This window comes from Anolis sagrei, chromosome 4 (assembly GCF_037176765.1).
Source record: "Anolis sagrei isolate rAnoSag1 chromosome 4, rAnoSag1.mat, whole genome shotgun sequence".
In the NCBI taxonomy this organism is placed as follows: Eukaryota; Metazoa; Chordata; class Lepidosauria; order Squamata; family Dactyloidae; genus Anolis; species Anolis sagrei.
In genome coordinates, this window is record NC_090024.1 from 193,823,610 (window position 1) to 193,851,312 (window position 27,703).

General features: G+C 39.2%; 2 protein-coding genes across 9 annotated transcripts in view; one reads left to right on the forward strand and one right to left on the reverse strand.

The window, feature by feature from the left end:
- Positions 1-24,041, forward strand: part of CNTN2 (contactin 2) — a 92,306-nt gene extending 68,265 nt beyond the window's left edge. For 7 of the 8 annotated variants that reach the window (XM_067468048.1, XM_067468047.1, XM_060772936.2 and 4 more), the window contains 8 exons: positions 93-242; positions 1,191-1,261; positions 2,390-2,624; positions 2,889-3,004; positions 3,469-3,655; positions 5,374-5,486; positions 5,855-6,023; positions 13,071-24,041. In XM_067468048.1, coding sequence (XP_067324149.1) covers positions 93-242; positions 1,191-1,261; positions 2,390-2,624; positions 2,889-3,004; positions 3,469-3,655; positions 5,374-5,486; positions 5,855-6,023; positions 13,071-13,180 — 1,151 coding nt within the window. In that variant the 3' untranslated portion in view covers positions 13,181-24,041. The remainder of the gene's footprint in view (positions 1-92; positions 243-1,190; positions 1,262-2,389; positions 2,625-2,888; positions 3,005-3,468; positions 3,656-5,373; positions 5,487-5,854; positions 6,024-13,070) is intronic. The other variant, XM_060772937.2, reaches the window with a different exon arrangement.
- A 544-nt stretch (positions 24,042-24,585) lies between these two features.
- Positions 24,586-26,846, reverse strand: TMEM81 (transmembrane protein 81). Its single transcript, XM_060772935.2, has one exon. The coding sequence runs from the start codon at positions 26,030-26,032 to the stop codon at positions 25,226-25,228; it is 807 nt and encodes a 268-aa protein (XP_060628918.2). The 5' UTR covers positions 26,033-26,846; the 3' UTR covers positions 24,586-25,225.
- Between the last annotated feature and the right edge of the window lie 857 nt (positions 26,847-27,703).

Consider the following 27,703-nt stretch of genomic DNA (forward strand, 5'->3'; position numbering starts at 1 on the left):
CCAGACTCCACATGCTCCAGTATTAAACTTCACTTCTCTCCTTTTACTGCTGCTTGCTCTATTTGTTCTATTCTTGTTCTTTTGGGTTATAGATCCTGCAAATATTGAAGGGAATTCAGAGACAGCCCAAGTAGGCAATCTCATCCCATGGATGGATTATGAATTTCGGGTCCTGGCCAGCAACATCCTTGGTATTGGAGAGCCCAGCATGCCATCTGCCAAAATTCGCACCAAAGAAGCTGGTGAGTACATCTCTTTAATTAAAGAGGAAAAATGCCAGGGATCAACTGGACAATGTTGCCAGAATTATCTGAATTAAAGAACATCCTCCAGATATTCTTTATCTGATTCCACTAGAGTCCAGCATCAATTACTGATTAGCATAAACTTTACATAGCCTTCACCTAGTCATGAGAACGTTCTGTAAATATCCTAAAGTGTTTATTCTGACATTCTTTTTATTGCATTTTTTCTTAGATTCCCTTAAAACTCCCAGAAATATTTAAAAATTGTTGACTGAGATTCAGGTAGTTAATTAATGTGCATCATACACATTTGTGACTAATTTAGGGAATATATGGAGACCGTGAAATTTATTTTTTATTTTTATTTATTTTATTGTTTATTCTTCTGCAGAAGAAGGTAAGTTAGAACCATGTGAAAGTCCCTCAGTCCTCAATTACCAGACAGCAGCCATCATGAGCCACAGTTGTCTGTTCCCCTCTTTATCAGGAAGGAGCTAACTGATATTTCCACTTCCCGTCTTGTGAGTAATCTTCAGTGCAATAGCTAATTGTAACAGGGACCCTGCTTCTGGCTGACATACTAGAGGTTGCTCATGGGAATTGGGGTGAAAACATCAACCAGCTGTTTCCTGATCTATAGGCAAACAGACCCATGTCAATTGCAATGACTGCTGCCTGATAATGAAGATGGTTGGGATTGGGCTTGGAGACACAATCTTGGCTATATAATTATGGTGTTTATGTCATGGACAGAATGTTCTGGTTTATAATTATATTTAAAAATCAAAAGATCAGAAGATCTATCTGAATATATGTATTAATAAGCAACTTTTTAGCCTTCCTCAGGACATAACTGCTGTTCTTTTCTTTAGTGCTATTGTTTCAGTTTTGCTTGGCTTTCTGAATTAACATACATTTTGTCCTTCTCACTTGGAAAAACAACAGCTCCAACCGTTGCACCATCTGGGCTCAATGGGGGAGGAGGAGCACCTGGAGAACTGATCATCAATTGGACGGTATGCTGATTATAGTGAAATGGTTAATAACAGCAGGACAAATGTGTTTCTCCTAGGAACAAGCAAATAAGCAAAACAGTCATGTGAGAAAGAAGAATGATGCCTCTTCCATTCCAATATGGCAATAAAGACATATTTGAGTTAATATAGGTCGTTGAAGCTATATTAATGGTAATCAAATGCCCTGATCAGATATTTTCCCTATGCACAAAAGAATGTAGAAATAGTATGTATAAACACATACAATAAATATCCCAATGTTCCAGTGAAGAGCTAGAAGAAGACTAGGCAAACTGGAATCACCTGTACTGAGCTCCAAAATCAACTCCAGTTTTGTTAGAAAGCTTATTTAGAATAACAAACCCAATACCTTTAAAATAGTTCAGAGGCCCTGCAGTTTGTTTAAAAGGATAGAAGCTTCCAAGAGCCATCATGAGGTGAACTTCTGGAGACTAGTTAATTTGACTTTTTTGTGTGTATGTAGCTACAGGCTTTCTTCCATTGGATGTGTAATGGCTTTAAGAAAAATGCAATATATGTCTGACTGATGCACTGGAATATCTGCTATGTCCTCTTCTGTTACAGTCCTAATTGAGAAAAATGCAATAAATCTCTTACCAATTGACTGGAATATCTGCTGTGTCCTCTTCTGTCACAATCCTAAACCTGGTGCCAGATGTGGGAATTCAGAAACATGGTGTTTGGGCTCCACAAATGAGTTCTAAAATTTTCAGAATGTATAGGTTTGCTTGCCACTGACAAACTGTTTTTAAGCAGTAGCTTCATGTTGATTATGATGAGTAAGGCAGGTCTATGCTTGCTGTTGTATTAACTTGGATAACATGGCAATAAGAAAGTTCCATGAACTGTATGTATGAACATTGAATGTTTTTATTATTAAGTCTCAAAATGACTCTCGATATTCTGTGTGAATATTATTGTGACATCTATTGAACACAGATTTTAGTCTAGCTCTTCTGGCCTGGCCTGCTGTAAGATATAAGTGCATAGCATATGTATGGTATTAATATAAAATCTTAAACCCAGGCTGATGTTACTGACTTTTTTGGTTTTGTTTGATGGAATTTGAACCACTTCTCTTCATTCTGGTCTTGACTTATATCTCAGCCAATACAACGGGAGTACCAAAATGGAGATGGCTTTGGATATAAGCTTACTTTCCGAAAGGAAGGCACTCAGGTCTGGAAAACTGCAACCGTGCTAGGGGCAGAATCACTGCATTATGTGTATCGCAATGAGAGCATAGCACCTTATACGCCATTTGAAGTGAAGATCAAGGCCTTCAACAAGAAGGGAGAAGGACCTGAAAGCCTGGTATCCATTGTACACTCTGCAGAAGAAGGTAAGTTAGAACCATGTTATATAAAATATTGCTTAAGTGTACTTAAATTTAATTATTTTAGTTTTTGAATGATACCAAAATTAAGTCAATGTGTTGCATTGTCCTCTATGTCTTGCTCTTGATTTTTGCCTAGATATTTCAAAACTGGAAAGAAGTTGCTTACAATTGCAGGTTGTCCTCCACAGAGAGAGAGAGAGAGAGAGAGAGAGAGAGAGAGAGAAAACACACACTACATAGTAAATTGCTGTTATTTTACTTCGACAGAACCAAGAGTTGCTCCCTCCAACATTACAGTAAATATTGTTATGGCTACAGAAATGGATATATCTTGGAATCCTGTGGAAGACCATGATATGAATGGAGTTCTCCTGGGATATGAGGTAAGTGGAGGAAATACTGGACGTTCACGTTCAGAACTCCAACTCTCTGACTCAGAAAGAAGGTTTAGTCTGGATAAAATCATATCAACTTGCGAAGCTGATTCAAGGAAGTCCCTATTGTGAAACTGTCAGTAGAGGTTGTTCCTAGGAAATAATCTAACACTGACTTAATAAACATATAGTAAGAGTCCTGTACACACTGGGGATACCATGTTTCTGAATGGACCATGGTTTCCTGAAACCTTAGATACAACTGAAAGCCACTAAATTACCTGACTTCCCATCCCAGCATACAATTGAATGCCACTAAATTACCTGACTTCCCAATCCAGCATTGGAGCAAATTCAATTTTTTTTCCTAGACATGAGTAAGTGAAACTGCAGGCCTGAGTTCTGCAATTATTAGGGTCTTACTGCACTTCAGTACCTGACAAATTCAGGTCCTTTTTCATTGTTGTCTTCAGATCCGATACTGGAAGCATGGTGACAAAGAAGAGGCCGCTGACAGAGTGAGGACAGCAGGCCTTGTCAGCTCGGCACATGTGACAGACCTCCACCCAAACACAAAGTACCATGTGGCAGTCAGAGCTTACAACCGAGCAGGGACTGGACCAGCCAGCATTCCCACAAGCTTCACAACAACAAAGCCCCGTAAGTAGCACTAGATTAAGAGATAGTTGTCAGCCTCCTCTGAGTGTGCTTTGATAGTATGTTTGATAGCAATTATTGATTTTTTTATGAGTTGAAGCCACGTTTTGAAGCTTGAAACAGGGCTTCTCCTGCATTGCAAGAGAATTGGGAACACCTGCTGAATGTGATGTTGTGATATGGAGAGGAAGGGTTGGATCCCTGAATATGCAACATGATATGCAATATGCAACATGAGTATGCAATATGATATCTTCAGTGGGCAGAGAACTTTTGTTTTGGGGAATCAGATCCTGGACCTAACACTATAATAATTTGGGTTGCTTTTGTTTTTATAATTTGTAATGTGTGTCACTTCCAGGTCATTTTCTGTTTGTTATGAAAGTCAACTGACCTGCCAAGCTATTACTCCACCCAATCCCATGCAGGGTATCTTTTTGTAATCAAAAGCATCCTTATCATTCTTAAGTCATTGGAAGGATAAGAAGGATTTTATGGGCTGCTTCTTTTCCCTTTTTTGAAATGGAAAGTGATCAGGGAGTCAGTTTTTTAAAAATGTTTCTAGACAAAGAGTGGTGGCCAAAACGTGTTTAAATAGACAATTATGTCTCTGTGGATTCTAGGGATGGGATTGACCATTTTTAGGTTGACTTTATTTGGATGTTGCCCTTCTTAGATTCCTGCTGGGGGTCTGCTTATGACCTCTGAGCCTTACAGGTTCTATTCAATACTTCAGTTGGCAGGTCCCCTCACCATCTCTTTGTGGATGGATGAGGTTTCTGTGCATCATGCTTGACAATTTGCACCTGGCTAGACTTTCTTATAGTTTGTTACTTTGGTCCCTTTAGTTCTCAAGCATTGTCTATTTGGCAGATCAGTATCAATATTCCCCATAAGAATCTCTTAAGCTCTAGATTTGCAGAAAATTTATGTACCAGGAAAATAAACATCAATCTTCATAAGTATTTCATATATTCATTACGGAAAACAATTTGTTTATACAGTTACGCACTCCTTGTTGGATATTCATTATGCACATTTTCTTTCATATACATAGACAATCTGTATTGCTTTTGTTATACTTTTTATTGATTACAATGCAGTACATGTATAGTACATGGAGATACAGTGTCATGTGGTTTGCATATTGGGCTGGGACTCTGGAGACAAGGGTTCAAATGTGTGCTGCAGTGCAGAAACCTACTGGGTGACCTTGGGCAAATCACACTCCTTCAGTCCCAAAGGGAACCCCCTCTGAACAAATCTTGCAAAAAAAAAAAACAAAACCTCATGATAGGTTCACTTTAGGGTTACCATAAGCTGGAACAATTTGAAGGCTCTCCTCCCTCACACAGATTTTATGAGAAAAAAAGCAGGACGCTTTGATCTCCTTACAGGAAATGCAGAATATAAATAAAGCAAATATATCAAATACATAAATGGGTCAAGTCACAAATACTGCTTCTCTACTGGAAAGGCTTTTTTGTCCTTTTCACCACAGAGGCACAAATCAGTAGGGTGGATAGAGAGCAAGCATGTCTAAATTCTAGACATTGTTCATTGAGGTAATGACAATTGATAAATCTACAGATCACCTTCAAGGAGTAACAGGTACAATTAAAAACTGCAGGATTAATTTTCTGCCTTCCCAGTTTATCTCACAGTCCTTCAGCTTGCTGCTGGTTGACTCAGCATATGTCTTTATCCTTTGCCTCTTCTAGCACCAAGAAGGCCACCTGACAACATATCCTGGAAGTTTTCCAGCTCCAGTGTGAGCATCAAGTGGGATCCCGTGGTTGCCAAGGCGGATGAGTCTGCTGTTACTGGCTATAAGGTACTTGTAACAAGTCCTTCATCTGGCTGAGAAGTTTTTAGGTTTGGACGTGCAATATAGCCAGGAGGTAAAATGTAGGGGCTCTGGATAATTAACTCTGGGTTGTTTATCTAATGAGAGGAGAGTGGCTCCATTTATTTTACATGAGGTTCTGCATCAAATCTGTTTTGCCTCTGTTGAGCAGCACTGTATTTTCTCAAGCTATCCTGGAGGCTAAAAACCCATGTCTACTTATTTGTCAAAAATGTCTGGACCTTCACGTCACAATAATTATGATCAGTTTGAGCTTTTAGAAGGAGGATGTTGAAAAATAGGCATTAATCAGTGGAACAACATCTATAGTAAGCTCAAAATGCTGTTGTCCATAGATGCTGTATCACATTGACTCGCATTCAGATCCTATCCTGTACATTGTCAGCAATAATCGGATTGAGATCCCAGTCCCAGAAGATTCAACTCATGCTCTGGTGCAAATCAGAACAACAGGTCCTGGTGGAGATGGAGTCCCAGCAGAGGTGCATATTCTGAGGAATGGCGGTGCGTATAGTCTTCTCTTTTTCTACATTTTTACCTTTATCCCAGCAGACAGTTTCAAGATAGCAGGATCTTAGCTTAAAAACAAGCTAATTTATACTCTCCTCATTGTTTGACTTGATTTTGTGGCTTTGTTGAAAAAAATAGCATGTGAGTGCTCTACCAGATCTCTCCCGCCACTACATTTCTTGGAGGACTAATAACACTTTAGATCAATGGTTCTCAACCTGTGGTCCGAGGACCATAAATAGTCCGCAAGAACTAATATGGTCTGTGACCTCACCATTACTATATTTTTGCAATGACGGCAACAAGAGAGCAACACACTTATAGTGCTGAGGCTTATTAAATATGGTTTTCTGTGGGCAAGCAGATGGTAACTACTGGATGGCATATGTTCTGTATCAGAAACTAGAGCTGATGTGGTCCAACTATGCAATTTTCTGAATCAGCACCCAAAATAACCAAACCAAATCTAAAATTGACCAAAAACTAATTCGTAACTTTTTTTTAGTAGTAATGTTGGAGAGTGGTACCTGGTCAAAGTGGTCCCTGGTCAAGTGGTCCCTGGTCAAAAAAAGGTTGGGAACCACTGCTTTAGATTAAGAATGAATAGCATTTCTGACTTTGCTGAGTGGCCAAAGGCTATTATTATTTATTATTTATTTAAAGCATTTATATTCTGCCCTTCTCACCCTGGAGGGGACTCGGGGCGGAGCACAACATATAAACGGCAAACATTCAATGCCAGGAAATAAATAGACTATACACATACATAAACATTAAAATAACTAAAATCATTAAAATCATTTGTCTCAACATTAAAATCCACTGTTTGAACTGTCTCAATCATCTGTGTCCCATCTGGTTCGCATGGTAAGATTTCCTATTGCTGCCTTATTACTCTGGCTACAGATGCAAACTCACACACTTTTCTTATGCCCTTTGTAAATTAGGTCACTAAGAGAGATAAGAGGTTTAAACCACTTTACCACGTAAACACTGATTGTTCCTACATGCCCTCTTTCCCAGAATAGTTGACTTCCCACTGTTTGGTGGATTGATGGTTCTATTATTCTTGTGTAGTGGGAGCAGCAGAAGTATATGTGAAGAAGGAGTTTGGGGGGGGGGGGCAATAGAGAACATGTGACACATGAGTTGCCAACACTCTTGGTTTAGATCAGGGGTCCTCAAACTTTTTGAACAGGGGGCCAGTTCACTGTCCCTCAGACTGTTGGAGGGCCGGACTATAGTTTTCACGGGAATATTGTGAAACATTTGTTTTATATATTGTGAAACATTTATTTCTAATTACAAATAAATGAAATTTTGACTTCAAGCATGTCGTAGCATGGGTAACAGGTTTACTATAACAGCAGGAACTCATGAATATGTTTACTGATCAGCCTATTGGCCAAACTTTTTGGCCAATAGTTTGTGGCAGCCACAGAGTTTCTGGATGAGAACTACTACTTTCAAAGTAAGGGCCGCACAATTAAACAGAAAATAACACTTTCAAACCAGGAACAGATTTCTGTTCTACAGTTTAATATTACGTTTATTTATACACCACTTTTTGTCTCCACAAGGAGACTGTGGGCCCTTCCAGACGCCCTATATCCCAGGATCTGATCCCAGGTTTTCTGCTTTAAACTAGATTATTTGAGTCTGCACTGCCAGATAATCTGGGATAAACAGAAAACCTAGGATCAGATCCTGGGATATAGGGCCCTGTCTGGAAGGGTCCTTCCAAACAGCCATATTACCCAGAATATCAAGGCAGATAATCCACAATATCTGCTTTGAACTGCATTATCAGAGTCCACACTGCCATGTAAGCCAGTTAAGTGTGGATTTTATACAGCTGTGTGGAAGGGGCCAAAATAGCTTACATTTCAATACAATTTTAAATCTACAAATATATGAAACATTACAATAGAATTAAACTTCATTATTATTCTTTAAAACAGGCATGGGCCAGCTTGGGCCCTCCTTCCTCCCAGCCCCTTCCTTCTGCCAGGCAGGAAGATAGAAATTTCTATTTTTTTTATTATTATTATTATTATTAGACATACAATTGGAAGGAACCCCCAAAGTCATCTAATCCATCCCCTTCTTTCTTCCAGGCAGGAAGATAGCAATAGTATATTATTATTATTATTATTATTATTATTATTATTATTATTATTATTATTATTAGACTCATACAATTGGAAGGGACCCCCAAAGGTCATGTAGTCCAGCCCCTTACTTCTGCCAGGCAGGAAGATCGAATTAGATGATGATGATGATGATTATTATTATTAGACATACAATTGGAAGGGACCCCCAAAGGTCATCTAGTCCAGCCCCTTCCTTCTACCAGGCAGGAAAATAGAATTACTGCAGGAGCAATAACAACAACAACAAAAACAATAGTCTCCTGAAGTAAACTGAAGGGCATTGGACTTGAGTTTTGGAGTTGTGGTTTACCTACATCCAGAGAGCACTGTGAACTCAAACAATGATGGGTCTTTACCAAATTTGGCACAAAAACCTGATATGCTGAAAATGGGATACTGGCCTTGGTGTGACCCCTTTGCCCTGCTGCTGCTGCTCCGGGTGGCTCGATGAAGAGGAGGCGGAGCTTAATCTGAATGGAGGGAGGGAGCGGCCAAGTGCCGAAGGAAAGAAAGAAGAAATGGAAAAGCCAGGAAAGGTGAAGGGAGGGAAGGGATCAAGGCAGAAGGAAGGAAGGAAGGAAGGAAGGAAGGAAGGAAGGAAGGAAGGAAGGAAGGAAGGAAGGGGGAAAGAAAGGCAAAAGGAGGGAAGGAAGCATGGAATGCAGGCAAGCAGATCGGGACCTTCCTGCCCTCCCCCCAGCCCCCGATGCTCCATCTCTGCCTGTAGAGCTCCAGGGTGTCCGAGGCGAGGTGTGCCATGGCTTGGGGCTGCAGGGCTGGCAGGCAGCGGGAGGCGCGCGCCTGTCTTTCTTCTCCACACTCCTAGCCTTCAGCTGCTCCCCTCTTGCTGCCCTACTGGCCTGCTGCTGGTCTCCCGTCTGGGGGTAACAGGAGCAGCAAGAGGAGAGTGGCCGAAGGCTAGGAGCATGGAGAAAAGAGACAGACGCGCCTCCCGCTGCCTGCCAACCCTGCAGCCTAGCCATGAAGCACCACGCCTCATACACCCTGGAGCTCTGCAGGTGGAGATGGAGCATCCGGGGGTTGGAAGGGGGGCAGGAAGGCCCTGATCTGCTTGCCTGCCTTCTCGCTCCCTCCATTCAGACCCAGCACTCACAGCGCCCGCGCCTCTGCCTCCCTTTTCCTTCCCAGCCCCCGAGAGGGAGAGGAGCAGCAGCCAGGCTGCTATTGGTTCAGCCGCCCCTGCCAGGGGCCGGATAAATGCCCCCGGCGGGCCGGATCCAGCCCCCGGAACGTACTTTGGGGACCCCTGGTTTAGATAATAATTATATCATATCTGAACACCAGTAAACTGTTCTTGGTTGTTTCTCAAATGCACCCTGATTTGGTAGAAAGGCGATGAAGACATCTTGAGCACAGGAGCATCCCATGTCTATTTTGATAGATATGAAGAACCTCAGCTTAAGATTCCTTGGAAATACATAGTGATGGCTATAATTATTTGAATTCTTCTCTGGTTCAAATTTCAAGATGAAGAATTATTATATGATTGTGGTGCTTAGTTTACACCTGATACAAAACATTTTGGGGTTAATAGTCCCAAATAAAGAAATAAAAGGTTTAATAACATCACTAGTTTAGGCTTATCCAACATTTAGACATATTTGGTGGGGCGTAAGGGTAGAATTTTTTTGAAACCATGTGATTGATTGTGCGTGTTGTAATGTTGAGTTTATGATCAAGCTACGACTCAGGCTTCAGTATGAAATATGAATGAAAGTTTTAAGAAAATGAATTTGAGAAGCTCACATGTTCATACTCAGAAGTCAGATTCTTCACTGAAAGCTGTAAACTAGGGATGGGAAAGTCTGATGTGCTGGTCTGCGTACAGCCCAAAATCAGTTTTGTAGGGGTCCTCCAACTTCTTCCTCCCCCACAAAAATCTATCTTGAAATATGATGGCCTTTCTTTCCACACCCTTGCAGTCCCACAAATACTGAAAAACTAGGTGAGGATAACCCAGAACTGAGGATGACTCCACATGACTTAGAATTTTTTTTTTTTAAAAAAAAGTGTTCTTGAAGTGTGCTGGAGTGAAAATTGACTGCACTCCAAACATACTTGCCCACATCTACTATAAACATTGCTGTGGTGGAATCAAGACTTGAAAGATTGAAGCACTTAAGATGGATGATGAATAGGATTGATAGTGTCATCTACCCTCCCCTTTCATGATACATTTCTATTCCTTCTGAATTTAGTTGCAATCCTCACAGTAACTGGGATATGTTGTGTATCCCAGCAACTATGTATTGCTCTGACTCCATCCCTGCTGCAATGCACAATACATGAAGCTGCTGGGGGAGATCATCCGGAGTTTCGGGGTGCAGTGTTATCTGTACGCAAATGATGTCCAACTCTGTCACTCCTTCCCACCTGCTACTAAGGAGGGTGTCCAGGTCCTGAACCGGTGCTTGGCCGCTGTGACGGTCTGGATGAGGGCAAACAAATTGAAATTGAATCCAGACAAGATAGGTCAGTCATAAGGCCGTACAAGGCATAGGGTTACAACCTGTGTTGGACGGGATCACACTCCCCCTGAAGACACAGTTTCACAGCTTGGGTGTGATCCTGGTGGCCAGGGGAGCATTTGCACAGTTAAACTTGTGCACCAGCTGCACCCATACCTTGGGAAGTCTGACTTGGTCACGGTGCTCCACACTCTGGTTACATCCCGTATAGACTACTAAAACATGCTCTACATGGGGTTGCCTTTGAAAACTGCTCAGAAGTTTCAAATGGTTCAGCGTGCGGCAGCCAGCTTACTAACGGGAGGGGTGCTCGGGGAGCATACAACTGTACTGTTGTATCAGCTCCATGGGCTGCCAATTTGCTGCCAGGCACAATTCAAAGTGCTGGCTTTAGCCTCTAAAGCCCTAAACAGTTCTGGCCCAGCTTATCTATCCGAACGCATCTCTCCCTATGAACCCTCCAAGAACTTGAGATCATCTGAAGAGGCCCTGCTCTCGATCCTGCCTGCTTCACAAGCACATTTGGTGGGGACGAGAGACAAGGCTTTCTCTGTGGTGGCCCTTTGACTGTGGAACTCCCTGCCTAGGGATATTAGATCGGCCCCCTCCCTCCTGACCTTTCGAAAAAGAGTGAAAACCTGGCTCTTTGAGCAAGTGTTTGGAACCAGAGCATGACCAGAAAAACTGAAATCGGAAAATGAACAAGGAATGGCTAAGACGATGGAACGATTAAGGATTTGAACAAGAAGACATAGTTTTTATAATTTTTATTATTCATTGATTTTATGGTTTTTAAATGTATTGTGATGTTTTTGCTTTTTATTGATGTATGTATTTTTATATATGGCATCTAATTGTTACCGACTTGTATGCCGCCCTGAATCGCCTTGAGGCTGATATGGGCGGGATACAAATGTTGTAAATAAATAAATTTTGGTTGACTTTGTACTTGTACAGACCATCAAAATCTGTTAGTTTTACAAAAACTTTGCTGATACGAATGAACACAGATGCCTGTATCTCTGGGCTGGGGACATGTGATAATGGGGACTGTCATGATGAACCCCTACACATCAGAATTTACTGCTCACCGCTGACTGAAAGAGGTCTGTATCTGCAATAAAGAATTATGTTGATGCAGGGTCTTTGAGAGAAGGTGCTTGGGGCCGAACAAAATGAAAGAGTAGCTCTTCCCCTATAGGAAAACTCATGTTATAATATTCAGAAATCTCCCTGAATTAGAACTCTGATAGCAGTGCTGTTGCCAGTCCTACTACTGTGATAGACTGACTGCTGTTAAACTGATGCTCGCCATTTATCCTCAGTGCAACAGTACAACTTGGAAGCATGAGTCCCACTAATCCACTAGTGTTCAATTGGTATATCTGACTCTCTAATATTAAGAGTGCTGCTTAAAATAAAATTGATATACTCATTGGTCATAAAATCATTAAGTCGTGAATTTAAAATTACTGAAAACATCTTTACATAACTCCAAATTACTACTCAAAAGTAACACATTGAAAGAGCATGAAATATTAATCTTAATTTTCAAAAATAACATTGTTGGAATCCTGTTCTTGATCCACACTGGCGGAAGTTATCTCCACTTGTGTAAATACTTTTTAAACCATGATGGTAGGAGGAGGCAGCTGCAAAAGCTATCCCCATTTAGAAATCAAGCTGTCTTTTGGGTTGGAAATAGGCTAAAGACACCAGATACTATCTGATTTTGAAGACCAACCACAAATACCAGGCTCAGAAAGAAACTGGCAAAACTATCTCTAAGTATTCATTGCCTAAGGAAACCCTATAGAATGCATAAGTCAATAAGCAAGTAGACAGCACATACACAAATATCTGACCATAATTAGGTCTTCCTAATTTCGAAAAAATTTCTGATGGTAAGTGCTGTTTGATAGTGGAATATGTAGGATGGTCATTGTCCAGGAGTGTTTCAATTGAGTATTCTTTCATTGCAGAGGGTTGGACTGAATGCTTCTTGTGGTCTCTTTCAACTTGATGATTCAGAGCTAGCAGGACAGCTTAACATTTGGCAGAGATGGCATTACTGCCCTCCTGTTTATTGTCACATCCACTTCTTCTACTGCTGTGCTGGTGCAAATGTAGTTGTACCAACACACTGATGTTTAACTGTTACTGGTATTTTAAAGATCACGACAATTAATCTTAAATTCATTGTAGAAAATGCTAACAATGTGGGTAACAAATTAATTTTAACTACTGATTTCCAAGTTCTGAACAGCCTACAACTGCTGCACAAAGGTAAGTGGATAGCAAATACATCAAGAATTCCCAAATTTCCTAATAACTGAAAATAAATATTGTTGTCTCCCCTAGTCTTTTTGTAATTTAGCACAGCTGTTTCTTTCTTGCAGGTACAAGCATGATGGTGAAAAATTCTGCCGACCGTCCAATAACACAGACAGCAGTTGTCCTGACTCACTCACTAATAATGTTTGCCCTAATTGGCTCACTGGAGCTCTGATGGCAGCCACCAAGAAGGCTACTGGAGGGCTACTAATCTAGCTGGAGTGAGTCAAGTGTTGACCATTAGGACTACAAATTTCTACTATAAATCTCTACCACAACTGATGCACTGCACAGAGTGGCTGGTAAAAAAAAGAACTCAAAAGAAAAATAACAGCTTTTCTTTGTTTTTGTTTTGTTTTTGTTTTTTAAAAAAAAGAAAATAAGAACATTTCATACAGTATTTGAGTCTTTAACCAATCAAAGATTTTTTAAAAACTGAATAAACAAAGGGGTGAATTCCATAAGAAATGTGGAAACAGGATTCTCATATTACTGTATTCAGTAGATTCTTCTGCCTTACAAAGCCATGTGCAAATGTAATCAAGACTTCAAGAACTTGATCTTTTTTTCTTTTTTAAAAAATAAACCAAACCAGACTAAAAACAGTATCTTGTAAGGGAAGGTTTTCAGAGTGATGACCATGTTCTGTATCATTCCAGCTACAGCCAGTTACTGAACCAGAGACTTTGGTTTTCAGAGTACAAGGGGAATCTACGGAGTGACAGTTTTAAACAAACCATCTGCTTTCAAGGCAAGTGATTGAAGCTCACAAAGCCCATGGAGACTGGCAGTCCTCTTCCAGCCCCAAACAGCAGAAGAAAATGAAAGGTTGTGAAATGGGTTGGCAAAAGAGGGGAACCAGTGGCTCATTGGAGAATCCAAAAAATATTTCAGTTACCTTATGATATAACTTCTGCTACCTGTACATATTGCTTATAATTTTATTTCTGTGCTGTTCCAATTCACATAAAACAAATTGTTCCTCTACACCCCCCACTCACCCCAAAATTCAGCAAAGCTTAACTTTGGTTCATTTCCTTCAGGTTTCCTTCCTTACCCACCCTTAGAGTTTTGAAGGGACAAGCAACAGGGATCCTGTTAGCATTGTAACATAGGTAAAACTAACATATATCTTGTGGTGGATAGTGGAGAGCACAGGGTAGGGGAGAAACATTTGATTATGTCCTATACACAGATACACAGCAACATCATTATCTGGAGCCATCAAACAACCACAGGCAGATCCTGGAGGATGCCTTTGTTCTGTGCACCCAGCTTTATCTGGGTGACCCTGTATACAATAAAAAGCCCTACACAAAGAGAGAGTGGTGATGAACTGGAGAACCTTACTCTCCCATCTCATGTAGATTCTCAACTCTGAACATAGTAGACTCCAAAACGTTACTGCAGAAGCCCCAGGGCATCTACCCAATAGACATGCGGTTATCACCCGCCCAGGTTTCATTGATGTGGACCTGAGAGTATTAATATAAAAGAGTGTTTCCTGATTTTCCATTGCTTGGTATGAAATGGTCCTTTGATATGTTATGAGAATATTTGTGCAATTATCAAATATTTGGCCTTTGTGAAAAATTCATTTGTACGAAAATATTGCAGTTAGGCTAGATATATTTTGCACAAAAATATATTCATTGATAGATCGACATGTGACTTTAAGGTGCACACACAAACACATCCTTGCAAAAACACAATGGCTGGCATCGTGTTGGGAATTTATGTAAACCAAATTGTTATTGTTAACAGTTTAGAAGTGATTACAACAGTGGGACAGTTTGAATGGCAAGGTGCCCTTGTGAAATGGCAATGCAAAGAGAGGGAAGCAATGCCATCCACAAAACAACAACAACAACTTCAGTAGTAGTCTAGAACACAGGGCAATGGAAAGTCATGGATGCCTTGAACCTAGCTAGAAATATATCCTCACATTTCATTGTGCCACAATAGGACATCTTTCGTAATGCTCCAATATATATCATTGCAATATTCTAATAAGGTTATTTGCTATATCAGCAATGTTACTCCATCGTCATAAAGCTTTACATCCTTGATGCAAGCACTTCTGCTTTGTACAAAATGTTATAAAATAGTGCTTTTGTACAAATTAATGTTTTGCGCAAAATGTCATGAAATGCAAAAAAACAAAAACAAAACAAAAACCAGCTACATGTTCACAAATTCTTCTAATCTTGTTTATTAGAGAGGAAGCTTCTGGATTATTTTGATCTCATATGTCAGAATTAAATAAGAGATGATTTATATCCCTATCTGAGAAGGAATTTTATCCACTGTTGAAATGGCATTCCATCTGGTCATTTGTGGTTGTTCAACTGACTGGTGGTTTGAAATTGCCCTCTGTGCCTATAGATCATTCTCAGAATTAGGTCTTAGCTCCATTGAACACCTGAATATAAGTGTATGAATACTGGCTGACAGATTTACACTACTCCCTACTCTCACTCAAGTCCTTGCTCTAATTGTTAATGTTTATTGCAGATATGTCTATATGCTTGATCTTCACCACATAATGAAAGAATAAGGAAGGGAAAATCTCAGCTTCCAATACCTTTACCCCTCTACCTCTGCTCCTCATAATATTGGTCTGGGCATCCTATTACTCTTCATTGTTTAACCCTATCATGAAGTAGAAAGATTATGGTTATAGCCTGGAAAATGTTAAGATCCAGCGATACTAGATCAGACCAAAGCCGTATCTATTCGAGTATTCTAATCCCCTGGTAACTAAACCCATAAACTGGAAATGATTATTTCATACCCAACTAGAATAGAGACTTTAGTGGGAATATAGACTAGTGTAGAGGCAAAGTCCTGAGGATCTTAGCCCAGTTGCTAAAAAGGGAATTGAAAAATCAACACTTAGGACTCCTCTGCTGGAACGAACAATTGGATTTTCAGTCAAAGACAATAGCACTCTCCTACTTCCACACTGGTACTGAGAAGCATCCTGATTCCTTCTAATACTGGAGGTATATCATAGCTTGGTGCTCTTTTTTCATAGTTTTCATAACTACTAGATGTTGATTGGATTGATGGGAAGCCTAATAGATAGATGAGCTAATGACCAGAGTGCCTGTTGTATAAGCAGTTAAACAACCATTGGATTCAGCATAACTAGGTTGATGGATAATTGTGTGTGTGTGTGTGTGTGTCTTCAAGTCATCTGGTGATTTATGGAGACCCTGTTGATTTCATAGGGGTTTCTTAGGCAATAACACTCAAATATGTTTTGGTCAGATCCTTATTCTGAAAGATAGCTCATCGCACCTGATACTAATTCTTTCTATTCAGATAAACATGGTCTGACCCTGCTGACCTTCTGGTGCATTAAGGGTATTTAGGCAGATAGAAATTAATTGCACTATTGTAAAAGTACATGAAAGCCAGTGTAGCTCAGTGGTTTACACATTGGACTACAGCTCTGGAATCTAGAGTTTGAATTCCTATGCAGCCATGGAAACCTATTTTCTCAGAAGAAGGCAATGGCAAATCCTCCCTGAACAAAACTCCCCTAATAGATTCACCTTAGGGTTGTCATAAATCAGAAATAGCTTGAAGGCACACAACTAGCCAACAATGAAAGGGCATAAACTGTTGACCAGTAAGAGTGTTGGTGATAGATTCAATGGTAATATATGATTTGCCTTTAAGCATTCTGTACTTTCTGGTTATTAAAAGCTAAGTCTCCAGTATTATACTTTGGCTCCTTCCCGACAAAAAGGCCTTCCCCAGAATAGGCTTTAAATGAAATTGGAGGAGGACACAGTAATATTAGTTGTGTTCTACTAGTCTCCTTATAACATACTGGCTTAGAATCTTAAGGGGATCTTGCCTTAAAGCAGGAGTCCTCAAACCTTTTAAACAAAGGGCTAAGTCAGAGTCCCTCAAACTATTGGGAGGGCCATATTATGATTTGAAAAAAAAAACATAAATGAATTCCTATGCACACTGCACATATTTTATTTGTAGTGCAAAACACTTTAAAACAATATAATAATTAAAATTAAGAACAATTTTAACAAATATAAACTTATTAATATTTCAATGGGAAGTGTGGGCCTGCTTTTGGCTGGTGAGATAGGATTGTTGTTGTTGTTGTTGTGTGCTTTCAAGTCATTTCAGACTTAGGTTGACCCTGAGCGAGGACTGGGTAAATGACCTTGGAGGGCTGTATCCAGCCCCCGGGCCTTAGTTTGAGGACCCCTGCCTTAATAGATTGGATGGTCTTCTGGCATCCTACATGCCTGTGCTTCTGGTGCTATCAGTTACTGTTATATGTTAGTGTAGGAGACAGGCTAGCAGGCACTAGGTGAACAAGAGAAGATCTTAAACATACTGTAATGTAATTCATGTTATAATGCCAGTTTATGGCTTTGGTGTCATGGAATGAAACTATGTAGTTGTTGCCTTTTAAAAACTGGCATTGGTTCTATATATCAATACCAGATGTTAATGTTTTGTCAAGACAAAGTTCCTGTGCCATTGTTGTTCCATCATAACCATCCTCACGACCACCATTATATTTTCCTCAGAAATGAGACATATAGTGGCTAATAAATTAAAATGATTATAATAGTTAAAACATGCAAGAAGATTAATATTGAATAGAATTAAACTGTTAACACTGTTAAAGCACTATTAAAACAATTTAATGCATACACTTAAAGGATAAAAAGCTGTTCAAAAACTGTACAATTTAAAGTGTTAGCTCTCTCTCCTACAAGCCATTTCTTTAAAAGTGTAATTTCTAAAGACTTGTTGGGATTAGTCTTCACCTGTTGATGGAAAAACAGTGAGGAGTGGGCCTCCTTAGGATGGGGGAACCAGAGCTTAGAGACAGCTGCTGAGAAAGCCCTATCTCCAAACCTCATCAACCATAACTGCAAAAGTGGTGGGATTGAAAGAAGGACTGCTTTGTGCCTTTCAGACTCTTGTTGTTCATTCATTCAGTCGCTTCTGACTCTTCGTGACCTCTTGGACCAGCCCACACCAGAGCTCCCTGTCAGCCGTCACCACACCCAACTCCTCCAAGGTCAAACCAGTCACTTCAAGGATACCATCCATCCATCTTGCCCTTGGTTGTCTTCCTGTTTACTTCCACTTTCCCCAGCATAATTGTCTTCTCTAAGCTTTTCTGCCTTCTCATTTTGTGTCCAAAATACTTAATCTTTGCCTCTAATATCCTTTCCTCCAATGAGCAGTCAGGCTTTAATTCCTGAAGTATGGACTGGTTGGTCTTCTCGCAGTCCAAGGCACTCTCAGAACTTTCCTCCAATACCACAGTTCAAAAGCATCTATCTTCCTTCACTCAGCCTTCAGACTATAGCTAGGCTTATATTGAGATATGTGGTCTGTTACATTCCCTAGACTAGAAGTCGAAAGAATATTAGGAAACACTCAAAAATGATTAAAACTAGGTTTTTCAAGCATTAAAACAAATGTTGGGCAGACAAACACCTTTGCAGTTTGGGACTTACTCCGCAAAGAAAAAAAAAGGGGTGGTGGGGAGAATCACACTTGTTATTTTGTTCAGAAAAGAGCATTTTCTGCTGTTTTCTGCACTGAAATATTATTTCCTGCACAGAAAGACCTCAACTGGGGATTTATTATGTGTAAAATTTGCAAATGATTGATTTAAACAGAAAAAGCATTTTCTCATAAGACATATAATTGGCCATCCACTTTTGCAGAAGTTAAAGCTGCAGAACCCCAATTAAAATTGGAAAAAAAAAACATGGACATCTATAGGCTCCATTTACCATATTTAACACACAAACCCATCCCATCCCCTTCTCCTCTTTCCCTTGCATAAATGAATAGGTGCACAAACACACATGCCTTCCTCTCATCCCATCCCTTCTTCCTCCTGTCCTTACATGTGAACAGGAGAAAGAAAAGGAGACCAGCACAGCCATCCTGCTAGTTTGATTTCCTCCTATCAAAACCTGCTACGTCCCATGTTATAAATGGTATATGGCAGTGGCAGAGGCAAAAACAAACACAATAATCTGGAAATTAATCAAATCTGTAACTGCTGCAGTTCCAGTGTGGTGAGCTGACTGTAATATTTATGCATTGCATAGTAACTTCCAAATTATGCATAGCCTTTGAAAACTGTAGTTTTTGAAGACTTTCTCACAACAGGAAAAAAAAACCTTGAAATTACTTGTTATCTTCATGAAGAACCTTAATGAAGAATTATATCCATAGCCTGGACTAAGCTGGATGGGTCTTTAGGGGTCATAATCATCACTTTGAATTTGACCTGGAAATAGACTGGGTGCCAATGGAAAGTACACTTGAAAAAATCCACACATCTAGGAACATGTAGTGAATATATGCAAGGGAATGCTTTGTATATGGATTTCCAATTAATTCCTTCACATTTCCACTTAAAATGGAATAAAGAAAATGAAGGATTTCCATCTTTAGAATCAAGAAAGGTATGTTTTTATCTCTAAAGTTTTCCAAGAATGTTAGTCTTGTGGCACTCTTATGTTCTATCACACATCCATAGGATGTTCTGATAGTAATATCTAATAGCAGAAACTGCTTCGTAGAATTAAGGTTTACTCTATTCATATTGAAGGTTTGATATATGGTAGGGAGGAAGAGGTTTTTTGATTTGTTAGTGTTGAGTGCTTTTGTTTCTAACCCTCTCTTCTGTTCTGGCAACCTTCACCCTGCATGGGAAGCTCAGAGAAGTGTTTTAGCTTGACAGTAACTCTTTCCAGCATGCTAAAGGGAGAGACTTGTGTCAAGTCACCCAACGGCCTTCATAGCTGAGCAGGGATGTAAACCTTGGGCTTCCCTACCCAAACCCAATATACGAGCCACTGTATGACACAGAATCTGTGGTACATTTTCTGTTCTGCATTCTCTCAAAAGAAAGCATGGAATCTGTAACAAACATGTTCCAAAAAGGACACTTGCATTGTTGCATTAAATGATACGGACAGTAGCCAAGCTTTTAGTTGAATTTGGCAGAGCTCTAAATCTCTGCCAGCATACTTACGCAAGGCAACACAAGCTTCTCCCTCTGCTGGTTGTTTTTGATGACATGCAAAAGAAGTCAAGGGGGCAGCTCTGTTTCCCCAGCCATTGGTTCAGCTGCACTAGTCTTGAGCACTGAGAAGAGAAGGAACTGGCTCCATCACCAATATGAAGACGCTATCACACTAGGTCTTTAAAGCGGACAGCTTTGTGTTTCTGCTGCCTACAGAATTCTTGGAAATGTAGTTTTGGAAGGTGATGACCTCTGTAGCTGAGAATTCAGAAGGCCCCATCCTAAACTACATCCCCCAGAATTCTGTTGGCAGCAGAAATGTGGGGCTGCCCACTTTAAAGCCCTGGTGTGATAACGTGTTTGGACTGCTGTGTAGTTATTTTTGTGGACTGAAACTCCCGGAATTCTATAGCCATAACCAAACTTACTGAAGAAAGGTTATTCTGGGAACTTTAATCCAAAAATTGCAGACCAAAATCCTATATAGCGGATATGAATGTGTAGCCTGAGTTACAGATTCTTGATTGTTTTGCATTCACCATCCCTGCATGCCCCTAATTTAGGAGATGCATCAGGACCATGAACATCCTTCAATCATCACTTATTGAAAAATAGTTTCTACAATTGATGGGCATCTGCCTGTTCTCCCAACATTCAAGAAGCAGCTGACTGATAGTCAATTGTAAAGCAACCAGTAGCACTAGATGGAATTGAGATTGGGGTCATGTTTCTTCTTGTTGCCCCACTTGCAGGAGGGGGCAGGAATGTTAGATCCCACTGTCCACAGTTACTTCTGACCTGTAAGCAGGGATTTGTGTGGTTGGGCTGGGATTCACATAACTACAATAGTTATATAGCAACATAATGTATATGGGATTCTGACTGTAATTTTTGAGGCCTAATTTATTTATTTATTTTTAAAAAGAGCAACAATAAAACAAACAGCTAAATACTGAAATGTATGCTGGACTGTTGAATTGTTCTTTTTGGGTTGTGGATTGCAAAATAAATGAATCAAGGCCTTGACTTTCAAACCAGGAGATACTTGATTAACAATTTGACTCTGCAGTTGATATAGTCCTCCTAATTTTGTCATCTTATCTGTATTGTGAAGTTGATGATCATCTGCATTTTGAGATTGACTTACCTTGCTGGTTGATTTTTTTGATTCAGCCAGAGATAATGGCTGAAATTCAAATGTTAAACCCAAGTATGTACACCAACTGAGCTAACAGGAATATGGCAGATCAACATATGTAATTTCCATTGATCCAATGGGTCTGTTGTAGTTAGGACCTATAACTGAATTTAGCTTACTTCATAATGAACACACTGGAAACTCCAAAGTGCTTTCAAAATGGTGCCCTCTCATATTAGTTTTTGCATAGTTTCTATTTTGTTTGAAAGGCCAAATAGACTTGCGGCTGTGAGTAAACTGAATAAGGGTGCATAGAAGATCAGGTGCTCTCCCAACAAAATGGAGAGTCACAGATCACAGCCCCCTGTATAGTTGTGGTAGGTATGTGCCCTTAACTAGAAACACGCAAGAATTAGACATTTGTGCAGTGTATAAATGTGCTTTGGTGGGGGTCTCTTTTAGATCGAGATATACAGCTTCTAAATAATTCTGGAAAAAGCAAAAAGATAATACCTTTGTTGTATTCTAGTATGACATCTGGCATACTTCGAGAATCTAAGTCTTGTGATCACTTTGCACAGAGGCTGTGCTAATAAAACTATCCTTTGTCCAGTGTGTAATGCACAAATGGGGCATAACTAGACTTGCTGATACTAGAGAACCTTCACTTTTTTCCAAATTTCTATTTCTATGTGGAGGGGAGGCTGGACTTGTGAAGAATTGATGCATTCCCCATGTATGTTTCCTCAGTTGTATGAATTTGGCAAATAATACCTGTGACACAATGAATGGTAAGGACTGCCCCTATTACAAGTTGGCCTTGTTCCATGAGTGTCGCTCTGGAATTTAGCCATACGGACTAATAACCTGTAAAAATACAATTCGTGTTTCAAAATATTAAATACATTTATGTATGATCATAGCCCTTTGAAATTACTTTTGTGTATGGGTGTGCATGTGTATTTATGTATATATATATATTTATGTGTATATTTGTTTTATAGTTTGTATTATTTCTTCTCATTCATTAAAACATATTCTTTTTGTTACATTTACATGCGTATGGCAACTTTTCAAATATGAATAAAAACATAGCCCAAGTTTTATTCTGTATTGGTGTTTTAAACTAGGAGTAAGTAGAAAGTAAATCATCAGCATCTATTGGTGATAAGTAGAGAAGATTAGTATAAGCAGATTTTTTTTCTGGACTGCAGCTCAAGATCACATGACACCCATGGCTGAATTCTAAATCAGAAAATTCCTATTGTTCATCTGCTATCAACTCACTGGGTGCGTTCAGATTAGCCATTCTTATCCAGAATAGTTTATCTATCTGCAATATGGACAATACTGATATTGCCATACATTGTATCAGTATTTGTATTTTATAACCTTGAATGAACTATACGTGTTAAGCATTATGAATTGAAATGATTACTATCATTAAAGAGAATGTTTGGTAGGAGGCAGAGAAGTAGATTTGTGGATCAAGATTATGAAATCAGTTCTGATTCTGAAAAAAATATATATTGGGCTGAGATTGTAGTCCTGAATACATTTGCTTCTGAGCAAATCTGCATGCAGCTAAGGATGCATTCCTCTCATATACACAAAAACATTGCACACCACTACAATACCGAAATGATTGATGGAATGCCTGCAAAATTGCAGTTGACTCATTGTTTGCATCTAAAAACTTTCCATCCCTAATCTCAGATTTTCTGATGCAGGTCGGCATTTCATTACTATGTATGTGGAAAGCTGTTCTGTGAGACCAAACCCTGTCATGTATTCATGTGAATGTGCAAAAAGTGGAAGCTGATTCCCTTTTAAGTCAGGGAGATCAAAAGGAAATGTTGCAGTATTTTTCCATTTGTAATTGTTTCCATTGCATTTTTTACTCTTAACAGTATTTAGAAAGCCAAATGAATAAATAACCATAAGTGCAATAATCCTAGTAAATACCAAGGTATCTACCACTTTGGTTTTCCATAATCATTTTTACTGTTTTGCTCATGTTTGCATCCGCTTTTCAATATGTTTACATTCATTTATGTCCACTTTTTTTAACAAAGCATGGACTATTTTACCTATCTTCATTTAAATACAACTGGTGTTAGATAGTTTTCATAATCTGATTTAAACCAGAGTATTAATATGCGGTGTGCCATTTCTAGTAATTTATTTGAAACCATTCCTTCTTTCTCTCATGGGAGAGTAATTCAGTGTTCACTAGCAACACTTATGGGGGCTGCAACAATGTTTACTCAATCAGTTGTATTTTACACACACCTAACAAGCACTTTACAGACTTCAAAACCCATAATACACACTCTAGTGATGGTGTGCCATTTCTAGAGATTGGAATGTTATGTTTAGACTATACCTTCTAGAATTATCCCCGAAACATGGCCATTAACTCCAATCAATTCTGAATGGTCTTGGTTATTCATTCTAGGTACTGCCAACCAGCATTACACAAGCTCAATGTAGGTCTCAGCATTTCTTAGGAAGGGATCACCAGAGCCACCGCCATGGGCAGAACTGATTTGGACTCATAGGGTTTTGATGCCTATACAACATTCTGCCTTTGCTGAATAAATACTTTTGAGCTTGGCTTCACTTAACTTGCAAAGCTATTACCATCACTTGTAAACAAAACTCTGTTGCCTCTTCTACTCTCGTTTTCACCATACATGAAATGGGAACAAAATCTTTTCAGTAACTTTGTTGTACACTATTTTTTTAAAGAAAACAAAAAATAAGGATAGAATGCAAGCATTGTAAGCCATTATTATTATTATTACTTGTTGGCTACAGTAGCACGCAGTTCTGAAATAAAGATCTCTAATGACTTCAGCAAACTTCTCTGGTGTGAGTTATTTCCAAGCAGATTAGAACATAGGTAGGATATGAGGATGACTTGAAGAAGGGGGAAATTGAATCAGAATAACATGGCAAGGATAAATCTGGCAGGACAATTCAAACATGAAATGCAAACAAGGATTGTCCACACAAGCAGAGAGAAACTTTTAAAATGTCTAGTTTTGACAGAAATGCTTACACCAATTTTTCTTAAGCTATCTGATGTGGAAGACTGGCATTTTCCCCATGTGCCAAGGGCCAATAACACATTTATACTTATCACTATTGTTCCTTTTGTTCATGGAAGTTCTCCATGGACCAGAAGCATATGCCTCTGGGTCCAGCAGTAGTCCACAGACCACTAGTAGAACTGACTTCTTCTACAACTCCGTTCTCTTGATAATGTTGAGCTTGCTTCATTGCTAGTATCTATCATAGTTTATAGCACTGATGCAGAACCTCCAATCTGCAGTTGCTTTTTGTATAGTATCTGAAACGAGTAGGACTTCACCTGTTGCTTTTTCTGCAGCACAGGTGATCCTCCAGGCAACACGGAGAGGCAAAAATTATTTCCTGGTTTCTGAATTTGCCACCATTAGGAGTAACGATCAAGTGGCATTCATAGTGGAGATTGAAGGGAGATGGAAGTACAATCAGCTGAAAGTTGTACATGCACAATATGTGAAACTACTGTAGAGTTAATTTAGTTTGCCAATTTACAAATTCTTTATCCTTCTCGGCCAAACTACAATCTACAGGATTCCAAAGCATTATGCAATGGCAGTTAAAAATTATGTCTAACCACATTGATTCTCAGTGTCAATGCACCCTTAGTTTGTACCTCGTATCTCAATATGACGTTCAGTGGACTGAGGGTGTAATATTTGGTATCAAAGGAAACCATAAATGTGTACAGTCCAACTGTGAAATCATTTCTTTTTTATTCATAAATATGTACTATGGAGCTGGTGTGGTTGAGAGACACAGTAGATGAGTAGGATAAGGTTGGGTCCTCCAGAAAGTTTTTTGTATAATAACCTCCTTTTCATAGAAGCTTAAAAATGGAGGAACCAAACTGGAGTTATAAATTCAATGTATGGTCTAACTTATACTTCAGTATAGTGACACTGGCAAGTACAGAAGTCATCCTAAAGCAGAGTATAAAACAGTGCATTTCATTCTTCCACATGTTCATTGTCAGCAGGAGCTTTCAGGAGATAATATAAAAGTGTGTGCAATAAAATCCCTCCCAATGCTCCACTTCCAATGCCTATCAGAAACATAAACGCAGCTCTCTGTTGCCAAGACTTCAGTTGTTCCTCGATTGGAGCAGCAGTAGCATTCTGTTCGTTTCCTTCATTCATGATTTCTAATTTCTGCTCTTCATTCAAGGATTTGTCAAAGTTTAAATCCACCAGGTGACCAGGAATCACTCGAATGCCAACATAGATTCTCTTTACAATCTTGTACGTTTTCATGAACTGCACATCACATCTGTATGTTCCTGCATCATATTCCTCAACAGGAGAAAAATTAATGACAAATCCTGAACTCTTGAAAGGTTTGAAGAGAGCATCGTCTGTGCTGATGATGCCTCTGGCCACCCTCCATGTATAACTAAAGCTCTGTGTCTCTGGACCAACTTCCTCTGTGTTCAGACAGCTGAACTCAAAGGATTCACCAACGAGGACAGTGTAGTGGACCATCCCACAAATCCAGTTGCTCAGGCAGTCCACTCTCCTCTTGGAGCACTGTTGCCTTTCCCCATTTGGTGTGATTTTACATCTTTCCTCTACCTTGTAGCCCAGGCCACAGGTAGTGCTGCAGCTTGTGGAACTGATAGCAACTCTGGCGGTAGCATCACTCAGTGGCTTGGGAATGGTAATGGGACTGGAAGGTGGTTCATTAGAAGCCATGGATAGTAGTGCAAAGACAGTAAGCAATAATGTTCCAAGAGAAAGACTGACTTGTGCCTTTGTCATACTTGGAAAGTGCTTTGAGACTCCATACTGTAGTTCTGTTAAATAACCTAAGGATCATTCTTTGAATGTCATAAACATTCCAGAGCTTTAAAAGATATCTTACTTTCTGAGCCAGTTGCCTCCAACATCAGAACTCCTCAGAATATAAATGTTGCTCAAGTGATACACTTGTAAGGGGAAGAAAATTCTTCAATTGCCTGGTTAAATTACACTATACATTTATGGCTGTCCCTTCTATTTTCCTTGGCAATAGAGAATAGAGCCCTTGTGGAATTCATCAGGACAATGCTTAGCCATTAAAGTGTCATAATTAAGAAGAAGGGGAGAGATTGCAAGAGAAAGAGAGAGAAAAAACATAAAGTTAGTTTATGTCAATGGCATTCTTCTTTTTCTTTCAGATCTAGGTACTTGCCTATATTTTTTAAGCTAAATTTCATAAATATTCAGGTTTTAAAAAATTATGATAAATCAAAGCTATTTTGCATAATAAATAAAAGAACAAGAGAATTAGACAAAACCTCAGTAATTCTAGTCTTAGGTATCTGGAAATGTTGTTGAGAAATGTTGTTGACAAAGCACCTCCCATAGCTTTTTCCGAGAAATTATAAAAAATTGCATTACGATTGAGCTAGTCCTCATTTTTCACTTTTAGGCAGACTACCTAATTAAGGTGTATAGTGTATTTTATGCAAAGATTTGTTCACTAATGCCAGTACACATGAGTAGTAGTAGGAACAAACATGAATCCCTTTGCCAAAGATTGTTACAGATTTTACAGATTAACAAATTTTACAGATTACAACATTTTCATTAAACTTTTATAGTTCAAATGCATTACCTCAATGACTTTTAAACTACTATCTAGATAGCTGTAATGGATTTAGAAGTTTTGTATGTAATATTTACAAAGCTGTTATTTTAAAACCATATGATTCAAAGGCTCTAAAATAGTGTGGAAATCACATTTGAAAATTACTACAGTATAAGAAAAATAAAGTATGAGGAGCCCATCCCTACAATTCAGTAAAAGAGGCCTCATGGTAGTGCATCAGTGGCAACTACATCCATTAAAGCTATCAAGGATCAATAAACATGTATCCAGAAATACTTCAGAGGGTGTCGGCAATAGGAACACTTGGCATGCCTATATTTTCCATGGCAAAATATTTTTGAAAATAAATTACAGAATGACTAAACAAAGTCACAAATCAAACAACACAGCCTAATAGATATTTATGGATATTGTCAGTTATTGGAGGAAAAATGAAAGTCAAAACATAAAGATTTATTTGTACAATATTCCTCAGTGGAGCAAGAGTTGAAGTGAACATTTGTAAGAGATTGTGGAGCGTTTCATTTCACAAATGGTTGGATAAGGTTTGGACAGTTGGCCTGATGGAAAACTGGCTTTTAAATACTAGAGGATAATTTTGAAGCTATTTACAAGCTGTTTTCACACTTGCTTCTGAAATGAACTTTGCCTATTGAATGCTATTAAATTCTTTGTTTCAGGCAGAGTAGCACAGGGTGGTTTCACACAGAGCTTTAACCTGCGCCTAAATCGGGTTTCTTAAACCTGATGGGGGATGGGTTAAAGTCCACACACCTTCCTCCAACATCCATGCTTTCGGGGGGGGGGGGGGTAGAGTACTCAACACAAAACAACCCTCC